The sequence below is a fragment of the Cololabis saira genome, chromosome 16, assembly GCF_033807715.1.
Source record: "Cololabis saira isolate AMF1-May2022 chromosome 16, fColSai1.1, whole genome shotgun sequence".
Lineage (NCBI taxonomy): Eukaryota > Metazoa > Chordata > Actinopteri > Beloniformes > Belonidae > Cololabis > Cololabis saira.
The window spans coordinates 42,010,512-42,030,384 of record NC_084602.1 but is presented as its reverse complement, the minus strand read 5'-3'; the positions used below and the strand labels follow the sequence as shown (position 1 = coordinate 42,030,384).

The following is a 19,873-nucleotide window of genomic DNA, read 5'->3' as shown; positions in this document are numbered from 1 at the left end:
ATAAATAAATAAATTACAAATTAATGACCATTGTTTTTTACTATTCTGTTTTATGTGCAAAATAAACTAAACTAAAGCATCTTTCACAAGGATGCCCAGAGTGATGCCAGTGCCGGGGTTTGAACCCACGACCTTCTGATCCTGAGCCTGAAGCCCAAACCGCTAGGACGCTCCGCCCCCACTGTGGACGACCTTTATATATTCTTGTCTCGCGACCTTTGACCTTTTATAGTCCAGCTGTTTAGCTATAAAATGTGTTGGAATCGTTCAGTTTGTGATACAAGCATGAAAGTTGGTACACAAATAGTCAAAGGTTTCCCCAAAAGATATGGACGTGGAGCCATCGTGAATTTCAACATGGCGCCCATGGCAGCCATTTTTCAAAATGGCCGCCAGAAACAAGTGTTTTCTAATGAGAGATTGGTTGAAATGAGTTTCCAGTTTTCCCTGGCTGAGCTTCAACATCCACTCTATTACTTATCCATTCATTGGATGGTTCAGTTCTTGCAGATATGAGGATCTTTTTTGGTTTATTAGTTCAAAATTGGTTTTTATGCCATGTTGAAAATTCACGACGGCTCCACGTCCAATTATTTTTGGAATGCCTTTGGCGATGTGTGTACCGACTTTCATGCTTGTATCACAAACTGAACGATTGTTTCGGTTATCTCCTGCACTTTTATGGTGAGCGTTTCCGCGGCCGACCGATGTCGTTGGTGTTGGACCAGAACCACGTTCATGTGTTTTATTTAGTTAGTTATTATTTTCTGGCAAAGCCGCTTTGTGGACGGTGCCACTCACCCTTCTTCTCTTCTCCTCTTCCATTTCTTATTATAAGTACCTCATAGCCATCATTTTTGTCCTCCGTTCTTGTAGTTTCTTCCTCCTAAAGGGGAGTTTTTCTTGCCACTGTTTGGCTTAAGGTTTTTCTACCACTATGGGAGTTTTTACCTCCAGTGTTTATGTAATAATTGCTCGGGGGTTTATGTTCATGTTCTGGATCTGGAAACATCCTGGAGACAACTATGTTGTATAGACGCAATATAAATAAAATTTAATTGAATTGTACCGTTGTACCAAATTAGCCTAAGGCTAACTCTGGTGCAATGCATCAAATCTTTACATTTATTTGTTTAATTGGTCCCTCTCAAATCAAATGTAAGTAAGTAAGTAAGAATTGAATTGAATGAGTGAGACGATGTTGGATTCTGTCCCCTCTGTTGTTGTTACTTTACAGCTTAAAACAATAAAACAATAAAACGATAAAACGGGGGATCTGACTGAGTTAAAACAGGAAGAAGTTTCTTCAACCCGTTATTTTCAGACACGGAGGGAAAAAGAGTTGCGTCCTTTTTTAGAAACCGTACAGAAACTTCCGGCTGCAACTGTTCATGAAAAGATCTTCCCACCCCGTGATTTAGTGTCTGGATTCACGTGGAAGAAAAGTGGAAAAAAAACAAGAAGAAACATATAAATGCCCAAAAAAAACAGAACCAGAACCAAAATGCCAGCAAGGTAAAACTGGGTTAAGAAATAAGTTTAAAACTATCGAAATGAAAAATGTTAAGATGAAAGAACAAAGCCATTTAAAGATTTTTGCACACACTAACAACCAGATGAACAACGATAGAAAACAGACACCGCTGAGAGTTTAGCTCTCACGCTAGCTTGGAGGGAATCTGGCAAAGATCTGACAGATTGGGCAAAGTTTTTGATATTTGGCATGTTAGTTACGGACATAAGGTGCACAATCTTGATGATTTTTGACATATTCCCTCCCAGCTATTAGTCCTAGATTGTTGTATATGGTCACTTTCCCTACTTTTTTGGTGTCAGGAATTCAATTCTGAGATACATTTCCTATTTCAAGCTTATGTTGAAGGTCAAATTTAATTTTAAAGGTCATTTTTTGCACAAAATCTCCATATCTCTAGAATTAAGTCACATATTAAGATTATAGAGGATCTAGATCCTATTTTCACCACCAAGGAATGTAGTTTTCTGTTTATTGGACAGGTCACTATCACTGTAGTGTCAATAATCTGATTGGGTGAGAACGGTGAGTTCATTCAGGCTTAAGATGAACTCAACTTCAGTGAAACAATAGGATTTTATTAAAATAACACACAAAAAACATCAGCTGTGCATATTTAAACTCACTAACACCTACAATGCTGCCTCTATCGCCTTATTGCTTATTGCAAACCGGCCACTAGGGGGCCGGTTTGTTTGCAGTGGTTTTTGAAAACCTTATTTCCATAACTAACATGCCAAATATCAAAAACTTGTCACCAAGTGCAGGATTTTCTTTAATTCCCTCCCAGCTACGTAGCTCCCTGAAGACAAGTCTTTCTGTCGTGTTAGTTTTTGGACGAGGACTTGGACGGTAAACATCCGAGAGAGAGACGGGACTGGCTGAGAATGGGCTACCGCTAACCGCTAACCGCTACCATCGTCAGCTACTTGGGTTTGTTTTAGTCGCACTGCAGGATGTTGATGCATGCTTAAAGTAAGTTGCATTTAGGGAAAGTAGAAAAGGAAACAACACAACAAACGGGTTCGCGGGGGGAACGGCCGATGTTTGGAGGAAACAGCAGACGGAAAACGGTGTCCCAATCACACACAACCAGCTAGCTAGCTTACCCAGAACCAGCTAGCTAGCTGCCATATAACCAGCTAGCTAGCTTACCCAGGAAGCAATGGGAGTTCAGACCCAGCGGGAGCTTGGACCGGTTCTTCTCTTTCTCCGGACCTTTTGGGCCACACCTGGCCACCTGGGTGAAGCTGCCCCCGCTCCCCCCCCGCCCACCCATCGTTAGTGCTGCGTTAGTGCTGGTTTCTGCAGAAATACATTTGCTGCTTTAGTTTTGAAGATATAACGGGTTATTATGACACGATGACGTCACGCAGCTCCCCGACTTTGTTGACGTCTACAAGCGGGTGATTTGAGTAATGAATGAATGGATGAATATTCACCTGTTCACCGCGGCGGCTAGATGGATTTTTTGTTGACCGCTTGAAATATCTACAAAACTGAGAGTGAATATCTTGCCTTGCTTTTGACTGTTTGTTCGGCGTTGGAGGAAAATAAATACGGACACAGTTGGATCAATAACACGGAGATGGCTGTGGTTTGTGTAGTGAGTCGGCAGTTCCTGCTCCTTCACTTAGACTCTCGTTTTTTTTTCCCGCAGATTGTTTGTTTCACATCCATAAGTCTTGAAAAAACACCACAGATAATCACTCTCGACGAGCAGGACGGCGTTTACAGGCAGCTCCTCAATAGACGTGCTGTCAATCAGACTGCGTTCAATCCAAAACACACAGCATGAATGAATGAGTGATGTAGTCGTACCGGTCTGCAGTCCTACCGGTCTACAGTCCTACCGGTCTGAAGTCCACGTCGCGACCAGATTGGCGTTGCAGTTCTGCACTGTGTGGTGTGATCCGTGTCCACATAAGCCGTTTGGGTGTATATGTTTTGTTGACAAAGATATAGTGACTCCAAACCAAAAACCTAATCATTCATTACTCCAATCCCCCGCTTGTAGACGTCAACAAAGTCCGGGAGCTGCGTGACATGACCTTTCATAATAACCCGTTATATCTTCAAAACTAAGGCAGCACAAATTTATTTTTTTCTCTGCACAAACCAGCACTAACGCAGCACAAACAAACTAGACAGTTTTGGTTAATTTTGGACAAAGTCGGGGGCTGCGTGAACTTAGAATGACCTTTGAAATATAACGTGAAATCTTAAAAACTAAAGCAGCACAAACGAAATGTCTTTCTGCACAAACCAGCACAAACGATCGAGAATATTTTCACTGAGTTTTGCGTAGGGGGGGGGCAGCTTCATGCAGGTGCCTGGCCCTCACAACACTCGCTGCAGCCCGTTTCCAAGCTAGCTAGGGGAAATTTGGGCCACATCCCGCTCCTACGACACATGCCGAGACCCAAAGTCTGGCCTCGGTCTGTGAACTGTGAGCGTCGGTTCTGGACCAACGTAACAACGGCCGGCGCTGAGCCGGGAATGTATGGGGCTAGAACAGTCTCTCAATTCACAAATGCACAGAACAATCCACAAATGCACAGAGAAATTCACACGTGCGCAGGACAAGATACACAAATTAATTTTTGATGCACACGGTCTGTCTGGTCCTGAGCTGAATCAGCGGGACAATCCCATGTAACACGTCGTCAAACCAAACGGAGCAAATACATAAATATCTGCTGTTTCTCATCATCAGTTTCTGCATCGGCAGGACTAAGAGTCTCCAGTCTCCTGACGGCTCTGGTTGGACGAACAAACCATCTCCGATCGCACTGTTTTCTTTATGAGAACAAGAAAATCAGAGCAGTGACTCCTCTCCATCCGTGTTGCTGTTTATTTATCTTTACTCCACCAACTCCAAATATTGAATCACTTTTCTAACGAACGACGTGAACGCAGTTCAAACAGCAGGTGTATCCGCCCCTTTAATCTGATTGGTTTATGAGTAAATCGTCCCCCACGTGGATTTTGCTCTTATGATTGGCTGAAACAAAGGAAGACATCTGATTGGTTGCAGATCCTTCCGTGTTAAAAAAAAACGTATTTGTGGATCGAGTCACGTCAGGGGAGTCTCAAAAGTCTCAAAAGTCCCACGCAAATCCAGCGCAACTCACAGACAAAAAACGTTAAATCAGGTTATATTTGTGTGTGCATCAAAAATACATTTGTGTATCTTGTCCTACGCACGTGTGAATCGGTCTGTGCATTTGTGCATTTTGTCCTGTGCATTTGTGAATTATGAGACTGTTCTAGCTCCGTATGAAGGCCAGAGCTGGCCCAGATCAGGCCCGGACGTGTCTGCTACCTGGGTGTAGCTGGGAGGGAATCTTGATATTTGGCATGTTAGTTATGGACATAAGGTTTTCAAAAACCACCGCAAACAAATGGTGACGCCCCCTAGTGGCCGGTTTGGTGACTCCTAGTGGCCGGTTTGGTGATGCCCCCTAGTGGCCGGTTTACTGATGCCCCCTAGTGGCCGTCGCTAGTGGCAACTCTGTTGCCTTCATGACCAAAGATCATGCTTTCATTGTGACTTATTTCTGAGGTTCTGTTCATCTTAAGCCTGAGTGAATGAATGAATGAATGAATGAATGAATGAATGAATGAATGAATGAATGAATGAATGAATGAATGAATGAATGAATGAATGAATGAAGCCACTGTTCTCACTCAATCAGATTATTGACACTACAGTGATAGTGATCTGTCCAATAAACAGAAAACTGCATTCCTTGGGGGTGAAAATAGGATCTAGATCCTCTATAATCTTTCTATGTGACTAAATTCTAGAGATATGGAGATTTTTGTGCAAAAAAATGACCTTGAAAATTTAATTTGACCTTCAGCATGACCTTGAAATAGGAAATTTATCTCAGAATTGAATTCCTAGCACCAAAAAAGTAGAGAAAGTGACAATATAAAACAATCTAGGACTGAGAGAAGCTGAGATTTGACCTTTGGTCTTTTCGGCGGGAGACATTTAGAATGTTCTGCAAACCGGCCACTAAGGGGCGTCACCAAACCGGCCACTAGGGGGAGTCACCAAACCGGCCACTAGGGGGCGTCACCATTTTTTTGCGGTGGTTTTTGAAAACCTTATGTCCATAACTAGCACCATGCCAAATATCATATATATAATATAATGATATTCCCTCCCAGCTAGTAGTTCCAGCAGCTCCTGCAGCTTTGTGGAGCTTCAGCGCTAGAGTCGTTAGCAGCAGAACCGTTAACCTCCCCATTCGTATGCAATTGGGACACAGCTTCACAGTAACTGAACAAAACGCACAAACATGTATTTGTAATGTCGTAAGAATGAGTCTCGAGTCAGAAGACAAACATGAAGCTGGCGTCCTTCACATGTTTCACTGCTTTAGATTATTATTATAATAAACCTGCTAAAGTGACTTTTGGAGCTTTTTTTGGGTGATTACTTGAAAGTTTGGGGGGGTAAAGCTACTCTACGAAGCAACTCCATTCCTGCCCAGATATATTAGTTTTCCTCTTTAATACAAGGAACATGTCTGCTTATTCTGGATTGGACTGTGACCTCCAGGGGGCGGAGCCAAAGTGGTTATCCAACCCCCAAAAGTAGGCGGAGCAACAAGCAGGTCGGTATCAACAATGCTGGTGAACGACTGGTGTTGGTTTAACAACAAAACGTATGAATAACTATTAGTTTGTATGAATAATCACACATTTAAGTTTGTTATCTTACAAGACCAGATGTGTTCAAACTTATCCAGGCAGAATAAAGAGCTCAGGTCTGTTTTATGAGGGAAGCCTAGAGCTCCTAAGACACCATACAGCACATCTCACAAGAAAACCTCTGAAACTAACTCAGAGATACCACACCATACGCCACTGACACTAACCCTAACCCTTAACCCTAACCCTAACCAACTCAGAGGTACCACACCATACGCCACTGACAAAGTACTTTAGTGCATACAGATCTCAAACTGGATGTACGATGGAGAGTGCAACACTACCTTCAGTAATCTCTGGAATTGCTAACAAGCGTAGGAGGCAGAACCGTATTGGTTCCCAATGGGGGAGCCGAAATCAATAACCTAACCTTAACCCTAACACATAACCCTAACCCTAACCCTAACCCTACCCATAACCCTATCCCTAACCGTTGAACTTAACAATAACACTAACCCTAACCCTTGACCTTAACCCTAACCCTAACCCTAATCCGGAACAGGAAGGACCACCACTAGAGGGCGCCAAAACACCGGAATAACCCGCAGATGAAGGACGACATCACTTCAAACTCTAACCCTCATTCTAACTCTAACCCTAACCCTACTTAAATTCTTAAAAATCTAACACCATCCCTAACCCTAACTCTAACTCTAATCCAACCCTAACCCTTGACCCTAACCCTAACCCTAACCCTTGACTCTAACCCTTAACCCTAACCCTTAACCCTAACCCTTGACCTTAACCATAACCCTAACACTTAACCCTAACTCTAACCCATCCCATCCCACAAACCAACTGTCAATAACAGGTCTCGAACAAACTGACCATTGGACGGACAGACAGAGGAGGAAGGCGTAGAGGATCTGGGACTACTGCACCGGGGGGATTGAATGACCAATCATCCACTTAAAAGCTCAACCCTGCCCCCTGTTGCATTTGCCCCCTACTGGCCTGTGGGATCCGGGTCCCTTCCCCATCCATTTATTTATTTTTCTCCTCAACTCATAACCTTGGGATGTCGCCACACTGGGAAACAGCAGCCTAAATTGTGATTGTTGGTGTTTCTTTACTAACCTGTTTGTATTAACATTTATTGTAGCGCTTTTTTATAGCACTTACTCTTATAGCACTTATTTTTATACCTTTTTAACATATTTATACTAATCCTTGGCTGCTCTTCCCCTTCCGTAGCACACCCCTTGGATTAACACTTCCCACCTTCCTCTTTTTTTTCCAGAATTTTATTATTCAATAAAATTCCCTCACCGGGGTTTTCCCTCTGTCCGTCCTTCTGGTCCTGATTGGGGTTCGAGTCCCGGTCGCTTGCATGGGAGACGACCGTGCTTCCACTGCCCCATCCTTTTTCCCTTCAGCACAGTAGGCTTGTGCAAACTACTGAAACACCTAACTCCAACCCCAACCCCAACTCTAACCCTAACCTTATCTCTAACTCTAAACCTAACCCTAACCCTAAATCACAGAAATCCTGGGGTCGTGCGGTGTATGGGGCACAGGAAAGAATCCTTCCAGGTTTGAACCCTCGTCACTTGTGTGGGAGACGACCGTGCTCCCACTGCTCCATCCCTTTTTCTTCACTTCCAATCGCATCCCACAAATCATCTATCAATAACTGGTCTTGAACAAAATGACCGTTGGACAGACGGACAGAGGAGGAGGGCGGAGAGGATCTGGATCCATAGGCTTGGGACTGCTGCACCGGGGGCCTTAAATGATGAATTATCTACTTAAAAGCTCAACCCTGCCCCCGGGGTCGTTTTCCCCCAACTGGTCTTTTGGGTCCGGGTCCCCTCCACCTCCACTTATCCCCCCCCCCCCCTTTTTTTCCTTCTCCCCTCTTATAACATACAACCTGGGGATGTCGCCACTTTGGGAAAAGTCAGCCACTAGTGTGTTTTTTGGTGTTTCCTACTAACTTGCTTGTATTATCATAGCACTTTTTATAGCACTTACTTGTATTCCCATTTTTAATGTATTTTACTAATCCTGGGCTGTCTTTTCCCCTCCTGGTTCTACACCCCCAGGTATAAAACACTGTCAGAGTGTTTTTTGTCCCCCTTTTTGTTGGGGAGGGTCCCGGGGTCTTACAGCCCCGGGGCCTGAACCTGTGCCTTTGACAGGGCCAGCCGGGGCCGCAACTACTGAGCTAAATTCTTCATACCTCATTGTCCAGTTCACTCCATCCATTGACAGTACTTAACCTATACCCTCCCATCCTAAATATAACTATAGCTCTTCCCCACCACACCCCTTTTTTCTTCCCCCAAGGTTCCTTTTTTTTCTACTCTCAACAAAAAATCTTTTTCAATAAAAATAGATAACATTTTGGCCTGTTTGATTTACTTTGGTTGTTTTTAGGTTCCCTTGCCATGGATCCCCTCTGTCCGTCCTTCTGGTCCTGCTTGAGGTTCGAACCCTCGTCACTTGTGTGGGAGACAACCATGCTCCCACTGCTCCATCCCTTTTTCTTCAGTACAGTAGGCTTGTGCACCTTATTGAAACCCACAAAAACCTAACCCTAACCCCAACCCCAACCCTAACCCTAACTCTAACTCTAACCCTAACCCTAACCCTAACTCTAACTCACATAAATCCTGGGGTCGTGCGGTGTATGGGGCACATGATAGAATCCTTCCACCCTCCTTGGCAGAATAAGGACAACTCAACACGGCGTCCAGGGACTGACCAACAACCACCACCAGAGGGCGCCAAAACATCGGAAAACCCGCAGATGAAGGACAACATCACTTCAAACTCTAACCCTAACTCTAACCCTAACCCTAACTCTAATGGCAGATGTTTCACCACAACAGAACGTCACTCTTGAGAACGTCTCAAAAGTGACGCATGTGCTTATTTATTGCTGTCTGTCCTGACGGAGACAGCGAGGACACCAGCGAGGACACCAGCGAGGACACCAGCTTCACACCGTCACGTCTTCTGACTCAACACGTCCACATGTTCCTGTCCATGTAGGTATTTTCATAAGATGGCCCATGTCAACAAACAGAACCTTAAACAGAACCAGAGGTTTATTTCCTCCGTCAAACCCCCAAACTAAACTCTGACTCCAGACCAGATCAGGCGGTTTAAAGGCTGTTCGGCTCTTCTGCCGCTCCTCACTTTTTCTCCTTTTTTCTTCTGCAGATTCAGATAAAGAGGAAACTTTTTTCTTCTCTGAGACTTGGGGTCAGATGAACGACCCGTCTGCGGTTCTGAGGCGTCTCATGTCCCGCCGAGCCTTTCTGGAGACTGACTACGTTACCATGCAGTCCAAATCCGGGTTATTGCTAATATTCTGGTTCCTGAAACATTGGGAATAATGTGTTTCCATGCTGAGTTAACAGGGTTATCCCTGTATCCATGGTAACAGGGTTATCCCTGTATCCATGGTAACAGGGTTATACCTGTATCCATGGTAACAGTGTTATCCCTGTATCCATGGTGATAACCTCCACCTAGGAAACAAGTTGGGTCAAATTGCCTGATAACTTTGACATCAGTGCGCTGGATCAACTGCCAGGTGGTAACCACGGCAACAGAGATTCAGAGAAGAAGAGCCGGCTACCGCAGGACGGACACGTGAGGGATTTTGTAAACTGGAAACTGTCCAGATTAGTTCAGGACTAAAGCTCCGGGAAGCAAAACTTTAAATATTCCTCCATCAAATCCAAACATGATGGACATGCCAGTATCTCTTTCCAATTTCACAATTAATGGAAATGTAGCATTTAATTTTAAGTAGCTTCTACGTTGGCATAGCCAACCGTCTTGTTTCCTTTATTTATTTGAATGATTGATAATATTTATAGCTTAATGAAACGTTTTTTTTTTAATGGTTGATCATATATGTAGCTTAATAAAACGATTTAGGAAACTATGTGTGGACTTTGATTCTCTGAAACAAATCTATTTCCTGTTTGTTACTGTAGCATAGCCGAGTGGAGCTGAGCGGACTAGCATACCCCCCGTTGCTAAGTCGTATCTCAGGCTCAAAATTGCGCGGAAGTCTCCTCGCTACCTACTGAATAGTAGAGTCGGCAGACGTGCTGGACACTCGGCTTCTCTACGGGCGGAGGTCTGGTGTCAGAGAGTGGTAGACTTTCCCAGAAAGAGCTGACGTGTCCTGACATTATTTTTTGAACACTTTATTGAACGAACAATAATTTTTGCCACCACAGACGCTTCCCCTGGTTTTTTTGTACATAACTCGTTTAGAAACTAATGGCCATCTTATGAAATTATCTCTCAGGACGAACAGGAAGATTAACAACAGAATCACTACAATCCCGCCATAATAAAAGACAGATCAACCAACACTGACGAAATAAAAGCATGTTGGGGTAAAAAACGGATGATTTGATGACGCTGTGACCACGAAAAAAGGATCACGACTCAAAACGGAAGTGCAGATGAATCAAGCGGGTCGGGTGGAGGTTGCCATGGCGACATGTAGCTACGTAGCTACGTAGCTACGTAGCAGCCACAAAGCATGCGAAGGAATGACACAATCACTTCCAACCACATAGACTTATGATAAATGGAAAAGAAAAGACGACACGTTGGAAACAAAACCTTTTTCGTGCCGTCTACAGAACGCGTTCCAAGGGAGGATTTAAATCAGGGTCTTCAACATTTTTTAGCCCCTTGGATGAGAGAAAAACTGTGTAATTTTGGCGCAATTTATGCCATTTCTTCGGCCGTTAATGCGGCCTGAACGCGCATTACTATTCTCTTTCAAAAGCATTACCATGGCGACGCTAGACGCCAAAAAGCGCACCCCCCCTTCATCTGATTGGTCCATATTCAATAGTTCCTTTTTTCTGCCATAACTTTTGAATGGTTTGGTATAGTCATGGTGGTGTCATTATACTTTTGAGTCCTTGACGTTTATTGGTGAAAATTGCATTGCATTGCAAATTGCATTGCATATTGCATATTCCCGTGAGTAGACGGCAGGAAAGTCGTGGTTTCTTTTGATGATTAAAACAAATAAAACCAATAAAAGGTTGCTGGGAGATAAAACTACGCGGTGGAAACACCAACCACAGAGATGCATTCTGGGACAGTTTGTCGGACAGACGGGAATGTCTTTATACTGGTAAAAATGAATAAAAACAACCGAAAGATAAAAACAAAAATTAATAGAAATTAAAAAAAACAACAACTGCAAAACAAAAGGACAAAAGCTTCTTAAAAAGAGCGGGAAAACAACTCTGTTGAACCAAACATGCGTTTGTCGGGCGATGTCGGGGTTAGGATGGCGTGGGTTTCTGAGTAAAACATGATTGGATGACTGGAGCCCTGTCCTCGTCTTCCTTCACAAATCCCCACCGATCTCCGGCTACGCAGAAACGTTAAACCCATTTACACGCCGTCGGTTCACATTACGCTTTTGAAAAGATTTGGGAATGACCTCGGACGGACTGGCTTAGCCGGATACGATTAGCCCAAATCCAAAAATATTCACTTTTGGCTTTTAAATGTCGTCCGATTCAGAATGGAAACATTTCAGTGGACGGAATGATCAAATAGGGATTTTTATTTCCAGGAAAAGGGTTTTAAATGGAATTAGACGGAATAACTGAGACCAAGTCTTCAGTTTCAAACACCGTTGTTGGCTTTTACTTTGAAATATTTGAATATTTTTGCCAAATTAGAACTAACCATTGAAAAGCTCTTGGAAAATAATCCCTTCCATCCCTGAAACAACACGAGCGATTTGGTCGTCAAACACAGAGATTCCCAAATCCTTTCAAACTGCTCGGCTTACGCCATCGCAGCTGCTTTTCAGGTTTGGAATATTGGGGTTACCAAAAAAAAGACATAAAAAAGGTGTACACCTAAAAAGCAAAAGTATGGAGCCAAAAAACGGAAAAAAAACCTGTAACAGAAATTCAATGATATCTGTTCTCTATCACACGTTCCAGTGAGAAACTGTGGAAAAACCAAACACCAATGAACGAAACACATGGATGGAGTCGGGGAATCTGTGAAAAATCAGAAAGATCCTGCACTTGGTGACAAGTTTTTGATATTTGGCATGTTAGTTCTGGACATAAGGTTTTCAAAAACCACCGCAAACAAATAGGGACGCCCCCTAGTGGCCTTCGCTAGTGGCTTCATGACCAAAGATCATGCTTTCATTGTGACTTAGTTCTGAGGTTCTGTTCATCTTAAACCTGAATGAATGAATGAATGAATGAATGAATGAATGAATGAATGAATGAATGAATGAATGAATGAATGAATGAATGAATGAATGAATGAATGAATGAAGCCACTGTTCTCACCCAATCAGATTATTGACACTACAGTGACAGTGACCTGTCCAATAAACAGAAAACTGCATTTCCTTGGGGGTGAAAATATGATCTAGATCCTCTATAATCTTTCTATGTGACTGAATTCTAGAGATATGGAGATTCTTGGGCAAAAAATGACCTTGAAAATTAAATTTTACCTTCAACATGACCTTGAAAACGGAAATTTATCTCAGAATTGAATTCCTAGCACCAAAAAAGTAGAGAAAATGACAATCTATGTCCAGAACTAACATGCCAAATATCAAAAACTTGTCACCAAGTGCAGGATCTTTATGATTTTTGACATTTTCTCTCCCAGCTAATAGCAGTGAAAGGAGATGTTATATTTACAGCACTGGGACCAAAAACTAGGACCTCCATTTTATTCTCTTTAAAGTTTAAAAGGTTTGAGTCGTTATGTTTTAATGGCATGTAAATGTGCGTGTCATCAGCATATACAATATTTTTATGTGACTGAATTCTAGAGATATGGAGTTTTTTGTGCAAAAGATTACCTTGAAAATTAAATTTAACCTTCAACATGACCTTGAAATAGGACATTTATCTCAGGATTGAATTCCTAGCACCAAAAAAGTAGAGAAAGAGACAATATCCAACAATCTAGGACTGAGAGAAGCTGAGATATGACCGTTGGTCTTTTTGAATGTTCTGCAAACCGGCCACTAGGGGGCGTTTTCCCAATTTGTTTGCGGTGGTTTTAGAAAACCTTATGTCCATAACTAAAATGCAAAAATATCAAACACTTGTCACCAAGTAAACGATTTTCATGAATTCCCTCCCAGCTAACACTTATTTCAGCTAAAAAACAAAAAAACTGTTGATGGGGACGAGTGGAGCAGCAGATGGCAGGAGCGATGAGCTAAAACGCTTAGCATCGTCGCGGAGAACATGGTTCAACTCATACAAATTTGGCTATTTGACGTAATTTAGCTCGTATTGTTTCCTCTCAGCCACCAACATTTGTATGTTCCCTGGAAACCATGTTAGCCGCTACAGGGACCCCATGTGCAAGTGTAGCTCATGACGGCGACGCGCCGGTGGACTTCCTGTCTCACTGGAACTTGTTGAAACTTTTTTTTTATTTTTTTTTGTTTTGAATGGTTCCTGGGATACGCTAGCTGTCGCTACGCCGGCCGTTTTATGACGTTACACTTTTGTCCACATGGGGCTGCGATGCTCGGAGGATTCCTGGATCCCCGGCTTGCACATGAGCAGAAGCAACGAAGAGAGCAAGCTAACGCAGACTGACCTAGCCCACCTGCGTCGTTCTTTTCACACTCCTCCAGGTCCTCGTCGTCGCTAGAACACTCCGCCGACGACACGATCTCGTCCACCGAGTGCTGCGTTGGGGGAACGCGGGTCGTCACGGAGATGAAACAGAGAGAAAACAGACAGGACATTCGGACTTTAAAAGGTGGACGAGGAAATTCCTGTGGTCATAGAAACAGCGTGTAGAGTGTAAGGGGAAATTTTGGTATAACATATATATTTTGTCTTGTATGCTTTCACAATCCTGTTTTCAAGTGAACATTCCTCTGCTGCCGAGGTCAGGCTCCTTTTGACACAGTGCCTGGCATGGTTGCCATGGTGACATATATATATATATATATAAGATAGCGTGTGCTTAAACATCTCCAGGTCATTCAGGACTGACTGCTCATCTGATCAGCTGCTCTGTGTGATCCTCCATTCATGAATGCTTTTATTAAAACTCCACAAAGACAGCTGACGTGTCCTGACATTCTTTTTGAAAACTTTATTGAACAAACAACAATTTTTGCCACCACAATTTGGCGACCACGAAGGGACCCCATCTGTGAGCGGATTTTATTTTTTCCTCTGGATCGAAAGTGATTAAAGTGCAGCAACAACCTCGTACTCCCCCATCAAGGAAAGTCGAGTTGACCGAGGACCGGTGTTTCTGATTGATTGATAGATAGATTGTTTGATTACCTGTACGGTTGAGGAGGACCGGTGTTTCTGATTGATTGACAGATAGATTGATTGATAGATGTATTGATTACCTGCACCGTTGAGGAGGACCGGTGTTTCCGCGTCGTTGTCGTGGACATCATGGTGGTCGTCTCGATGAAGGACATCTCCGGGGACGTGGCGGTGGTCCGGGCCGAACCGGCCACGCTGGGCACGTCGCCCACCAGCCTCACGCTGCCGTTGACCCGCACGTTAGCGTTAGCCTCGGCCGCCATGCTCAGCACCTTCAGGCCGTTGTAGTAGAGGCCCGACAGCTGGCCCTGGAACGGCCGGCCGTGGTCGCTGCCGCCGACAGCTACCGTCGCCTGAGTGTTGAAGATGGTCAGCTGACGTCCTGGTGGAGAGACCGACCGATTCATGAGGAAACTCAACTAACCGGTTCATGAGGAAACTCAACCAACCGATAGAGATTCATGAGGAAACTCAACCAACCATTAGAGATTCATGAGGAAATTCAACCAACCATTAGAGATTCATGAGGAAACTCAACCAACCATTAGAGATTCATGAGGAAACTCAACCAACCATTAGAGATTCATGAGGAAACTCAACCAACCATTAGAGATTCATGAGGAAACTCAACCAACCATTAGAGATTCATGAGGAAACTCAACCAACCATTAGAGATTCATGAGGAAACTCAACCAACCGTTAGAGATTCATGAGGAAACTCAACCAACCGTTAGAGATTCATGAGGAAACTCAACCAACCGTTAGAGATTCACACGGAAACTCAACCAACAGTTAGAGATTCATGAGGAAACTCAACCAACCGTTAGAGATTCACACGGAAACTCAACCAACCGTTAGAGATTCATGAGGAAACTCAACCAACTGTTAGAGATTCATGAGGAAACTCAACCAACCGTTAGAGATTCACCCGGAAACTCAACCAACTGTTAGAGATTCATGAGGAAACTCAACCAACTGTTAGAGATTCATGAGGAAACTCAACCAACCGTTAGAGATTCATGAGGAAACTCAACCAACCGTTAGAGATTCATAAGGAAACTCAACCAACCGTTAGAGATTCATGAGGAAACTCAACCAACCGTTAGAGATTCATGAGGAAACTCAACCAACCGTTAGAGATTCATGAGGAAACTCAACCAACCGTTAGAGATTAATGAGGAAACTCAACCAACCGTTAGAGATTCATGAGGAAACTCAACCAACCGTTAGAGATTCATGAGGAAACTCAACCAACCGTTAGAGATTCATGAGGAAACTCAACCAACCATTAGAGATTCATAAGGAAACTCAACCAACCGTTAGAGATTCATGAGGAAACTCAACCAACCGTTAGAGATTCACACGGAAACTCAACCAACCGTTAGAGATTCATGAGGAAACTCAACCAACCGTTAGAGATTCATGAGGAAACTCAACCAACCGTTAGAGATTCATGAGGAAACTCAACCAACTGTTAGAGATTCATGAGGAAACTCAACCAACCGTTAGAGATTCATGAGGAAACTCAACCAACCGTTAGAGATTCATGAGGAAACTCAACCAACCGTTAGAGATTCACACGGAAACTCAACCAACCGTTAGAGATTCATAAGGAAACTCAACCAACCATTAGAGATTCATGAGGAAACTCAACCAACCGTGAGAGATTCATGAGGAAACTCAACCAACCGTTAGAGATTCATGAGGAAACTCAACCAACCGTTAGAGATTCATGAGGAAACTCAACCAACCGTTAGAGATTCATGAGGAAACTCAACCAACCGGTAGAGATTCATGAGGAAACTCAACCAACCGTTAGAGATTCATGAGGAAACTCAACCAACCGTTAGAGATTCATTTTAGGCGGTGCATAATTGTGCAAGGTTTAATTACCTTTCTCCTGCAGCCATTCTTCCACCGGCCGGGCGTATTTGAAAGGGATCTTCTTATTGGCCATTTGGTAGCGTTCGATGTCGCTGTTTCCTTTGGAGTTTAAGAAGAGATTTATAAACACATTTAGTTGTCATGGAGAACATTTACACATCTCAGAAAGACTTCAGTTGAGCGAAAAAATTGTTGAGCGTGTTTATGTTTGCTGCTGCACGAGTTAATTTCTCCTCTGGGGGATCAATAAAGTTTATTCTATTCTATTTTTAGCTTTTCCTTTTTTAACTAAAACTGACTAAAGCTGGACTAAAACCTTTTTGAGTCTTCGTCGACTAAAACTAGACTAAAACTAGACTAAAACTTTCACATATAGACATGATTAAAATGTGACTAAAACTAATAAGCATTTTCGTCCAAAAGACTAAGACTAAATCTAAAATGGCTGCCAAAAATAAATACTGGTTTCCACTGATTAACGAGCAAACAGCAAACATTAAAAAAACTGGAACAACGGAGCTGAAACACTCTGGTTACGTGTGATTCTTTACCACATTTCATAAAGCTCAAATCCTTTAGCTCAGTTGGATTTGACGGTTGAAATCCCGTCAGGAAGGGGCACGGTGGCGCAGCTGGTAGTGCAGCGGTCTCACAGCAAGAAGGTCCTGGGTTCGATTCCCGCCGGGGGATGCTGTGGGCGCTGAAGTGCGTGTTAGTTCCCCCATGACTTCAGTGCCCACACCCTGGGTGGGGTTGGCGAAAGGATCTCGGCCGGAATAACGTGATCCTTCCACGCGCTACGTCCGGCCGGAGAAACCCCACCCTGTCTGGTGAAAAGATGCGGCCTGCTCACTCCTCAGGTTAAGGAGGAGACCTGAGCTCAGTGCAGGGCCCTCCCGGGGTTGGTAGAGGATGGAAATTCCCAGGACTGTCAGTAGGTAGGAGCACGGGGTGGTAAAAATGGGAAAAAAACCGGGATAAAAATATTAAAAAAAAAAAAAAAAAAAAGAAATCCCGTCAGGATTTCATGTCCCAGGGTGCAGTTGCAGCCGGGGCCACCCGAGGGAGACATAGTTCACACATTACATTACACTGCTGCGTCCACGAAGCCAGGGAGACAAACGCTGCTTCCTGTTTGCAGATTCAGTATTTGGGTCCAAGCAGAAAAAAACTTCTTAGGGATTATTATTTCCGTAAACTTTCTCACCCACAAAGAGCCCGAGCAGCAAAAAGGAAACTCCCTACAGACTCAGAAGATGGGATGCAGGTTCAAACCTCAACAACCGGTTTCTGACAATCCTCTCTGCAGGTCTCTAGGGGCGCTGTAATATAATACTTCCCTAGTGACCATCAGGGACTGGATCTGGACCTCATGCTGGTTCCTGATTGGCCGTTACCTGTGGGGAAGTGCTTGACTCTGATTGGCCGTTACCTGTGGGGAAGTGCTGGTTCCTGATTGGCCGGTACCTGTGTGGAAGTGCTGGTCTCTGATTGGCCGGTGTGTTACCTGTGGGGAAGTGCTCGTTGATGGCCCAGTTGTCCACCTGCAGCGTGGCGTTGCCCCCGTTCCGGGTGAACCGGACCACGTGGTATTTTCCGTCGTTGACCGGGATGCTGCTCTCTGTCACCGAGATGTCCACCGTGCCGATGTTGAACGTCACGCCGATCTTGCCTTGTTGCTGAAACCAGAGCCAGTTTTACTTCCTATAAATGTGCAGCTAAACTCACGATGTGCAGCTAAACTCACGATGTGCAGCTAAACTCACGATGTGCAGCTATTAGGAAGTCGCCCAGGCCAGCGGCGCTAGCTAAACTAGTTAAACTCACGATGTGCAGCTAAACTCATGATGTACAGCTAAACTCACGATGTGCAGCTAAACTCACGATGTGCAGCTAAACTCCCAATGTGCAGCTAAACTCACAATGTGCAGCTAAACTCACGATGTGCAGCTAAACTCATGATGTGCAGCTAAACTCACGATGTGCAACTAAACTCACGATGTGCAACTAAACTCATGATGTGCAACTAAACTCACGATGTGCAACTAAACTCATGATGTGCAGCTAAACTCACAATGTGCAACTAAACTCATGATGTGCAACTAAACTCACAATGTGCAACTAAACTCACGATGTGCAACTAAACTCATGATGTGCAACTAAACTCACGATGTGCAGCTAAACTCATGATGTGCAGCTAAACTCACGATGTGCAACTAAACTCACGATGTGCAACTAAACTCATGATGTGCAACTAAACTCATGATGTGCAACTAAACTCACGATGTGCAGCTAAACTCATGATGTGCAGCTAAACTCACGATGTGCAACTAAACTCACGATGTGCAACTAAACTCATGATGTGCAGCTAAACTCACGATGTGCAACTAAACTCATGATGTGAAACTAAACTCATGATGTGAAACTAACCTCACGATGTGCAGCTAAACTCATGATGTGCAACTAAACTCACGATGTGCAATATGAGGAAGTCGCCCAGGCCCGCGGTGCTAGCCAAACTAGCTAAACTAGCTAAACTCACGATGTGCAGCATGAGGAAGTCGCCCAGGCCCGCGGCGCTGTCCACCCGGACCAGGATTCCGTCCTTCAGCGACGTGCTGAATCCGACCGTCAGTCTGTCCGTCCTCGTGCTCGGACGCTCGTTAGCCGGCCAGCTGAACTTGATGAGGCCGCCGCCTTTCCCGAAGATGTAGGTGGTTCCGGCTGGAGAAGAGAAGAAGAGGAAAGGAGAAGAAGAGGAGAGGAGAGGAAAAGAAGAGGAGAGGCCGGGGGTCAGAAAAGGCGTCACAACTCCAAATACTCTCAGTTTAACTCGTTGCCGCACGGTCCCACCCTCGCCCCCTCCTGTCCATATTTGGTGCACACTCACTCCAAAATTTACAAAACTAGGTCATTTACAAATCTTGTACGAACCAAATGTCTAGTAGATCCAATCCAGTAAAGTATTTAGTCCAAAATACTTTATTATACCAGTAAATATCCACAAAAACATTATTATACCAGTAAATATCCACAAACAGCCGCTCTTCATCTCGACCGTGGTCGGAGAAGCACATGTTATTATTAGTTTACAGGTCTGTAACTCCGTCCTAGACGTTTTCAGACGGGAAAGCGCGATGCTAAAATAGAGCGTACGCTCTACATTGATTGACAGGTCATCCGGCCAATCAGGAGCTTCCTGTCCCCTTATGTGTTGGGGCGGGACGAGCACGTCCGGCTTTTGTCATGAGAAAAACCTCGGCAATTGCAGCATTCGCCCAGAAGATGGTGCAGTTGTAGAGCAAATGAAATGCTGAACACAACGATATATATATATATATATATATATATATATATATATATATATATATATATATATATATATATATATATATATATATATATATATATATATATATATATATATACATATATATGT

At 43.7% G+C, this 19,873-nt stretch overlaps 1 protein-coding gene across 1 annotated transcript in view; it reads right to left on the bottom strand.

Annotated features, from left to right (window-relative positions):
• nrxn3a (neurexin 3a) overlaps positions 1-19,873 on the bottom strand; it is a 201,267-nt gene that overhangs the window by 7,650 nt on the left and 173,744 nt on the right. Inside the window, exons 19-23 of the mRNA XM_061744148.1 lie at positions 18,977-19,158; positions 17,942-18,113; positions 16,444-16,533; positions 14,631-14,932; positions 13,865-13,946 (exon numbers count right to left, since the gene is read on the bottom strand). Coding sequence (XP_061600132.1) covers positions 13,865-13,946; positions 14,631-14,932; positions 16,444-16,533; positions 17,942-18,113; positions 18,977-19,158 — 828 coding nt within the window. The remainder of the gene's footprint in view (positions 1-13,864; positions 13,947-14,630; positions 14,933-16,443; positions 16,534-17,941; positions 18,114-18,976; positions 19,159-19,873) is intronic.